An 8,857-nucleotide genomic window follows, 5' to 3' on the forward strand; every position below is an offset into this window, starting at 1 on the left:
AGTTGTGCCTTGATAAGCGGCCCCCAGCAACCCATGGCAGGCGGGCAGGGAGGCAGCCCGGGAGGGGGCACCCTGCCCGCACTTTCTCTGCCCCTGGCTAAAGCACCCGGACGTGAAGGGCAAGGAAGCCGTTTCAGGCAGTCCACTTGGGGCAGCCCCCGGGGGCCCAAAGCTGGATGGAGAAGCACAGAGGGGAGACCTAGAGGGAGCTGGGAGACACACACACAGTGACCACTGGTGCCTGGGCCATGGTGACCTGTGTCCTAGTCCACTTTCCTTCCCCGACTCCATCACCGTTTACCTAATTCCTTCAGTAGGACACAATCAAAAACTGCTGTATTCTTCAGAGAATTACATGACTAGGCATAATGTGGAGTTGATGTTGACATTACATGGCTTCCACATTGTAAAATAACCTAACTTTGCTATAGTGGCAAACACAGGTTCTGGGCTGACTCTGGCACTTAGTACCAGGATAGGTTAGAGCATGTCAATTTCACATAAAATGGTCACATAAGCCTTGTGGGAAATAAGGTTCGAGAAAACCGTAGACGCTCTGAAGCACATACGTATGTTCTGCATTCCATAGAGGGACGATTGCCTTGAAGACGAGGGTCTTATGTTTATGTTCTGGGTCCCAGTGTGAGTGCATCTCTACCCACATGGGGCAGGCAGGGCTCCAGATCGGCAATGCCTGCTCGGAATGGTACTGCCTTGATCATGGAATTCACCTGATGGTCAAATGCCAAGTGACAAAACCATCGGCAGTGGAGATAACTCATTCAATGTGTTCTTCATCGAGACTAGGGCTGGCAAGCATGTGCCCAGAGCAGTGTTTGTGGACCTGGAGCCCACCATGTCGGTAGGTACACAGACACTCGGGGCGGCTGTCCTGGGAGGGTGGGAGAGCCTTGCTAAAGCCCCCATGTGCTCCTTCGGATCCCCCTGCAAAAGGGACAGACGTACAAGTGTATGCTCATGGTCACGTTAGGTCACACACTGGAAGGTTAGTGCCTGAAATGTCCGTGGGACTCAGGCTCCTAATTGAGAAAAACCTGCTGTGAGGTTGGCCGGCACTGAGATGGGCTGTGGGTGGAGTCACTTGTGGCCTCCTCGGCCCGGCCAGGTGGTTGTGGAGACCCTGTCTACAGGGCGCCCGGGCACTGGTCCCTCCTTAGTGCTGTGTGCTCCCTCAGGCTGGGGAACGAGTCTTGACCTGCATCTTAGACATAGAAAGGTCAGTATAGAACATTCGTTGGGTTCCTCCAGATTAGAAGTCTGCGGTAGTTTCCAAGGAGAGCTACAAAGAGAGCACCTTTCAGTGGCCACCAGGGGATGACAGAATGTCACCCTGAAGCCTGTGAGACCCAGGCCACATAGGGTGCCCTGATGGGACTGCCCAGCAACAGTCATGCTGGGGACTGTCTAGCCTGTAAGGGATTTTTAAATTCTACCCTTGGCTGTAGCTATGGGGATGGAAGAAACACGCATGTGTAGAGTTGCCTGTGTGCAGGTGTGAGAGCTCTTCTCCCTTCTAGGGGAACCGGTCACTCTGGCATTTGTCCTGCATGTTGACTCCTCTCTCCTAGAGCCACTGGGTGCAGTTGTGGTCTGTGTATTACAGAGAGACGTTTCCTGTGAGACACCGATGCTGCTGACCTACAAGGAACAGCATGTGCTTGGTAGAAGGGGACAGTCCCGATCTGTCCACCCTGGTGAGTTAATAACAGGCCTTAAAGACTCGTGGCCCCTGTGTCCTCTTTGTAGATGAAGTGCACAGGGACCCACAGGCAGCCCTTCCATCCGGAGCAGCTGATCACCGGGAAGAAAGACGCAGCCAATAAGTACGCCAGAGGCCATTGCAGCATCGGCAAGGAGATCGTCGACCTGGTCCGGGACCCACCTGCAAACTGGTGAGAAGAGCACCGGGAAGGCTTCCTGTGGACGGTGTCCTGCACAGGACGGTAGGCCTTGGATTGCGACCAGAAGGACATTTTGTCAAAACTGAGGCCAGAATCACCAGTCCACAGTCTTACCCTCCAGTGTGGCTGCGGTGCATCCATACATCTTTACCGTCTGTCTGCTTTGCCTCTAAGTGCCATGCATGTTCACTGTGGAGAGTGTGAATCTCGTGATCTTGCAGAGGAACAGAAGTGACTGGGGTTGGTTGGAGGTTGCACTGTGTCTTCTGCCCACGTTGGCTCCATCCTCTGCTTTCTCTCAGGCGGGTCTGTGCGCAGGGCTGCAGGGTTTCCTCATCTTCCACAGCTCTGGGGGCAGCGCTGGCTGTGGGTTTGCATCTCTGCTCATGGAGCGCCTCTCGGTGGACTATGGCCAGAGGTCCAAGCTCGAACTTGCCATTTACCCAGCCCCCCAGGTTTCCATGGCTGTGGTGGAGCCCTCCAACTCCATCCTGACCACCCACATGACCCTGGAACATTCTGACTGTGCCTTCATGGTGGACAATGAACCCATCTACGACATATGTTGGTACAACATGGACATCAAGCAGCCCCTGTGCACCAACCACAATCATCTGATCAGGCAGATCATGTCCTCCATCATGGCCTCCCTGCAATTTGATGGGGCCCTGAATGTAGGCTTGACAGACTTCCAGACCGACCTGGTCCTGTACCCCCACATCACTTCCCCCTGGCCACCTGCACCCCGGTCATCTCAGCCGAGAGGGCCTACCATGAGCAGCTGTCTGTGACTGGGATCACCAATGCCTGCTTCGAGCCAGCCAACCAGGTGGTCAAGTGTGACACTCACCATGGCAAGTACATGGCCTGCTGCATGTTGTACAGGGGGGACGTGGTCCTGAAAGACGTCAACGCGGCCATCGCCACCATTAAGACCAAGCACACCATCCAGTTGTGGATTGGGGCCTGACTGAAGTTAAGGTAGGACTGGGTGATGGGGAGTGGGCCGACCTGTTGGCAAGCAGCAGACCTTGCCATGGAACGCGGCCCCTTTCAGAGAATTCACCTGGCAACTAGGCTGCAGGGAGGAAAAGTTTAGTAATTAATTTGCTAAGTGCCTTATTCTTTATCGACTACTTTATGTACCCTTATTTCTTACAACTACTCTCATGTTCGCGAGAGTATTATTATACACCTGGACACTCAGGCTGAGACAGTTTTTATCATCCGAAAGCCCCAGGAGCAGGAAGTGACAGGGAGAGCATTCAGAGACAGTCTGACTGCAGGTCTGGCCTGTCCTCCACGGTTCACTTAAGGAGTTTGTCAGGGTTTGTGGTATCATTTTGTGTGTTAAAAATAGTGTTTTTTAGACTTTACTTGACTTCACTCACCTGTTGTCACTGTCTTAGGCCACAGTTAGGTTTCTTAAACAGAATTTTAAGTTCATTATGCAATGTTTACAGTGGGGCAAAGGGTGGTTCACTGGTGTTTCTCCAAACCAAGCTGGGAACACTGCCTGACACACAAGATCACATTGACAATTATTAGATGGCTCCCCCAACTCTGTTTAGTGTCACGATGAAATGTCTACCAAGAGAAAAGCAGCATGTCCTTGGAAGCCAAATAACAGAATGTCAGGCTCTAGACCTACTGTGATCATCAGGCTAAGTGCCTTGCCATGCTTGGGTTCCTTAACTTTGTGCCCTCTTGTTTGTTAAAAGTCCTCATTCACAACTGGTTTTCTTCATTAGACAAAGCTGTGAACTCTGCATTCGTAAGCTCCAATGAGTTCCTACGGTGTTTGGAGAGTTCCAAGTTGCAGGGTCATTCTGGATTGGAAGTGACAAGAAGTAGCTGAAATATGTCATCTTGTTCCCATTTGGAATGGCCATGGCTTGCCTCTGACTACACACAAGTTGTTGAGCTTGTCTGGCCCCGTCAGCCCCATTTTAAGACACCTTGACACAGATCATCTCTGAGGGCATAAAATTGACGGATTTAAAGTGACTCACATAAAAGGGTAAAATAAAATCTACAACAGGTTTCAACCGATCTGGAAATATTCATTACATCTTACAGAGGACGTCTGCAGACCTCAGGGGTTATAGGTCAGAGCTGAAACCTTCCATTCCCTGTCTCTAGTTACCAAGTTCTTGACTGAATAGAGGAATTTTCTTTCAGTGACCACGCCCTGTGGAAGGTCAGGACACCCAAGCAGCCTTGGCTGGAAGGCACTGTGGGAGGTCCTGTGTCTCGCTCGGATTTCCTCTCCTGTCTCAGGAGGGAGGGGAATCTGTGCGAAAGTCCAAGAAGTCACCTCCTGTCCGCAGAAGAGACAGTCCAGCCCCAGATGGACCATGTTGAATTCTCATTGCTCTAAGTTCCTTTTTGTCAGTCTGAGTGTGATTTCACCATATGTTCTTTAACAACCATTTGCTCAGGGATACACTATTTCCAAGGAGTCTCTTCCATGTTTAATTCATTATAAAAATGCATATATGTGGCAAAATATTAAAACAATGCAGATGGCTGAACAGCTAAAGCCCTCTTCCCCTTCCCCAGAGCTGTTTGTCCCCCAAGCGATCCTCTATGCATATTCAAGATACATTATGCCTCTTGTTATATGGGTGATGTGGATATGTCCAGATACTTGTCTTTTCCAAGTGGATTTTTAGGGAAAAAAACATGTTTGGTCTCAGAAAAGACTAAGCATGTCTATTTGGTTACTGCATTACTCCCAGAAAACAGACTTCAAAAGGGTGTTCAAAATGGGTGAGGGAATTAGGAAAAAGAGCTTTGATTATTATAAATATAAACATTCGTAAATCCTTCACCCCATACTGGATGTTCTTTGGAGAATGGAACAGTAACCTGGCTTCATTTCCTAGGTAGTGGGCTGGCTGACTGCACCTTGTCTTGTGGGGGCTTGGGGGGCAGCCGCAGCCCGAACCCAACCCCGGACGACCCGCTTCCACGAGAGCCCGGAGCTCCGCCCGAACCGCCCCTCCCGCTGCCCCAGCGTAGTCAGCGGCCCTGCCCGCCCTCCCCAGCAGAGGCCCCGCTCCCGCACTACGCCGCGAGCGCTGGTTTTCGTCAGGTGCTTCTGACCACGCGTCCCGCCCCTTCTCCTCGTCGTGGGACCCCGAAACCCCGTGCCTCGAGGCTCTGCGCCGCCGAGCGGGGCTGTTCCCGGGTGCTGGGCTGCTGAGTTAGCCCCGAATGAACAAAGCAAAGGCTGTACCTCAGCGCAGGCGTCCACGGCAGCCAGAACGGCGCGCGCCCCGCGGCGACAGCCCGCTCCCGCCACTTCCGGTATCCACGCAACCCGGCCCCGCCCCGCTCCTCGGGCGAGCGCCTCGCGCTTCCGAGTCTCTGTGGTACCAACTTCCGCCGCGCGCCACACCTCGCGAGATTTGGGCGGCGCAGCAATGGCGAGACCGTGAGTGCCGCTGACGGGAGACAGGAGAACGGGCTGGGTCGGGGCTTGGGCAAGATTAGACCGAGGAAGACCCAGCAAGCCACGGCCGCCTGGAGCGGAGCGGCGGCTGGGGGCTGGAGGCCCCTCTGGGCCCGGACAACCGCCCGCGACCAAATTCCCGCCTTCTCCCCAGATGCCGCGTCACTGCTCCGCCGCCGGCTGCTGCACACGGGACACGCGCGAGACGCGCAACCGCGGCATTTCCTTCCACAGGTCAGCGCGCGTGCGTGCTGGCGCGCGAGGATTCGCGTGCGCATGCGCTCGTGTTTCCCGGCTCATGGAGCCACGATTGCGCATGCGTCTTTTTCTGGTTGAGGCGAGCCTTGAGTTTGTGGGTGGAGCAAGATGGAGGGGGCAGAGCAGGGTGGGTTGAGCCTAGAAAGGAAGGGAAGGGCGGGAGGTCCGGCAGCCTTGGGACCCCTCTGACTCTTATCTGCTGATTGACGCTGAGCAGATTTCTCTTTTGATGCCTGTTTCCTCGCCTGTGCCCCCGGGCGGGCAGTGCTTTCCCGGTGGGGCGGACGGGAGGTCTCTTGGCAGCATGGATGGGGCCAGCGCGTCCTGTCCCGGGAGCTCGGGCGGCACGAGCGCGGCGCTGCCCAGGGGCTCACGGGTTCGTGGCTCTGCAGACTTCCCAAGAAGGACAATCCAAGGCGAGGCTTGTGGCTGGCCAATTGCCAGCGGCTGGACCCCAGCGGCCAGGGCTTGTGGGACCCGGCGTCCGAGTACATCTACTTCTGCTCCAAACACTTCGAGGAGAACTGCTTTGAGCTGGTGGGAATCAGGTGAGCCTCCTTGCCAGCCAGCATCGGGACAGGTTGTGGGGCCTGAGTAGCGGGCTGATAGCGGCAGCTGCAGGGCCCCGTGAGGGGGTCCCAGGGGCGGCTGGCGCAGGACGGGCAGACAAGCACCCCTGGTTCCGGGGTGGCTGCCTCTTCCCAACTCCGTAGCTCAGTTTCCTCTTCTGCCAGATGAGGACAGTAAGACCCACCCGCTCAAGGTCACTGTGCTAGGTCACAGGAGAAAAACACTAGCTTTCCAGAGGGTGTTCCTTAGGGCCCCACTCCTCCCAGCAAGTCCACAAATGAAATAATTTGGGGGGGGGCTCATCAGTCCAGTTCTGGTGGAGCCTTTCCACACACCTTAACTTTGAGGAGTCCTGCAGGGAAGAGGTTGGGGTAACTCTGCCGGACTTGGCATGTCCCCAACTAATTGTTTACATTGTGCCTTACCCCCTCCCACAGTGCTAGCGCTGGGGAGCCTGCTCAGGGTGCTGGGGGACCTGCTGGCCCCGCGCCCGTGCAGGTCAGCTAGGATGGCAGTGCTTGTTCTCCATCCCATGCAGGCTGCTTTTTCCCCACAGTGGGTATCACAGGCTGAAGGAGGGGGCAGTTCCCACGATATTTGAGTCTTTCTCCAAGCTGCGCCGGACAACCAAGACCAAGGGGCACAGTTACCCACCTGGCCCCCCTGATGTCAGCCGGCTCCGGCGATGCAGGAAGCGGTATGTGCTGTGGCTGGGGGATGCCCCCCTTCCACCCAGAGTCTGAGGGATGGGGCTTTAGGGTGTCTGCCTGCAGCCTTGCTGGATCGGGTTCTGAGGCTGTGGAGTGGGTTCTGGGATGGGGATGGTCAGGTGGGCTGGTAAAGTGGGGTTTGGTAAGCAGTTAGTCTGGCCTATCAGTCTCTCTCTCTCTCCCCCACAGCTGCTCTGAGGGCCGAGGACCCACGACTCCATTTTCTCCACCTCCACCTGCTGATGTCACCTGCTTTCCTGTGGAAGAGGCCTCAGCCCCTGCTGCTTTGCCTGCCTCACACGCTGGGAGACTGGAGCCCGGCCTCAGCAGCCCCTTCTCAGACCTCCTGGGGCCCTTGGGTGCCCAGGCAGATGAAGCAGGCTGCAGTGCCCAGCCCTCGCCGGAGCGGGAGCCAGAGCGGCAGCCATCCCCTCTCGAGCCACGGCCCGTCTCGCCCTCAGCCTACATGCTGCGCCTCCCGCCGCCTGCTGGAGCCTACATCCAGAATGAGCACAGCTACCAGGTGGGCAGTGCCCTGCTTTGGAAGCGGCGAGCTGAGGCTGCGCTTGACGCCCTGGACAAGGCCCAGCGCCAGCTGCAGGCCTGCAAGCGGCGGGAGCAGCGGCTGCGGCTGCGGCTGACCAAGCTGCAGCAGGAGCGGGCGCGGGAGAAGCGGGCACAGGCGGATGCTCGCCAGACTCTGAAGGAGCATGTGCAGGACTTTGCCATGCAGCTGAGCAGCAGTATGGCCTGAGTGAGAGGCTGCTGGACCATGGGCTGACAGAGGGGCTGCCCATCAGGGCTCCATCCCATCCTGCCTCAGAATCCACCTGGAGAGGGACCTGAGCTGAGCTGCATCCATCAGACCCAGCAGATGCCATAATAAAGTGGATTCTAGAAGGAGGCCCTCCTATTTGGCTCATCTGGGGGCAGGACCCCGGCCCTGGGTACCAGGCTTGTTCCCCTGGACTGACCGCAGCCCCTGGAGGGCTCAGACCCTGGAGTCCGAGCTCTCAGTTGTGGAGAGCAGAAAGCCCAGCTCTTGCCCACCCCTCCCATGTAGTACCACGCCCCCCGGGCTTCTCTGAGGGACAGGGTGGTATGGAGAGGTCAGGGGGCAGCACCAGGCACCTGACCCCTTTGAAAACACTCAAAACCCAGGCAGACTCAGTTCCTTTGAGGGGACACAACAGACTTCCCTCCCCAGGCCCCATCCGCCCAGCAGTGGGCCAACCTGGCACAGTGCCTGAGCCCCGGCTGCAGGCCCCCCCTCCCCCCACTACCACCAGGCCTGTCTCATCTGAAAAACAGGGACAAGGATAATGCTTTCTGACCTCCTGGGGCTGCTATGCTTGGCAATTAGTGAGGGCCCCACAGATGACCTTTCTAGTCCCTGGAGGTGGGGGAAGCATGGAGGCAAGCAGCCCCTTTTTCCTTCAACTTGACAGAATCTCTAAGGCCTCCCTGCGCCTGTGATTGTGGCGAGCAGCTCAGGGTTGGGGCGCATTTAGGCACATGCGTGGCTTCCCTGCATCTTTGATTGTGGCGAGCAGCTCAGGGTGGGGGGAGGTTTAGGCACACGCGTGGCCTCCCCACTGGGCCTTGGCCATAACAGCCCCAAGAGCGCAGCTGAATTTTCTCTACTCCTGGACACTGCCCCACAACGTCCTGAAATTTGCTTCTCAGGGCCCTTGGTGTGTAACTCCATTTACTTATCTTATGTCTAGAGGAGAGCCCAGTGACCAACGGTTACGAAGTTCTGCCCAGAGCAGGGTTTGCAGGTTGTTCGCTGAGGCCTCTGGGCTCCCTGAGGCTCTTCTCGTAACGGACCATTTCCTAGCTTGCTAGTGGCTTTATGGATGGGCTCCCCTTGCCTAAGGGTGTCCACCTGCCACTTGGGCTCCCTGTCACCTCCATACAGCACCTGGGGCTCTTCAGCA

General features: G+C 56.3%; 1 protein-coding gene and 1 pseudogene across 2 annotated transcripts; both read left to right on the forward strand.

The window, feature by feature from the left end:
• Window positions 1-3,137, forward strand: part of LOC102150463 (tubulin alpha-3 chain-like) — a 38,251-nt pseudogene extending 35,114 nt beyond the window's left edge.
• On the forward strand, window positions 2,783-7,817 carry THAP7 (THAP domain containing 7). Of its 2 annotated transcripts, XM_001492172.6 has the most exons (6): window positions 2,783-2,903; window positions 4,811-5,361; window positions 5,534-5,613; window positions 6,030-6,185; window positions 6,764-6,904; window positions 7,107-7,817. In XM_001492172.6, the coding sequence occupies exons 3-6, from the start codon at window positions 5,534-5,536 to the stop codon at window positions 7,669-7,671; spliced, it is 942 nt and encodes a 313-aa protein (XP_001492222.1). In that variant the 5' UTR covers window positions 2,783-2,903; window positions 4,811-5,361; the 3' UTR covers window positions 7,672-7,817. The 2 variants fall into 2 exon arrangements, with proteins under 2 accessions (XP_001492222.1, XP_023502542.1); XM_023646774.2 differs by lacking the exon at window positions 2,783-2,903 and having other exon boundaries at window positions 4,994-5,361; window positions 6,746-6,904.
• Window positions 7,818-8,857: the final 1,040 nt, after the last annotated feature.

Source organism: Equus caballus, chromosome 8 (genome assembly GCF_041296265.1).
Source record: "Equus caballus isolate H_3958 breed thoroughbred chromosome 8, TB-T2T, whole genome shotgun sequence".
NCBI classification, from domain to species: domain Eukaryota; kingdom Metazoa; phylum Chordata; class Mammalia; order Perissodactyla; family Equidae; genus Equus; species Equus caballus.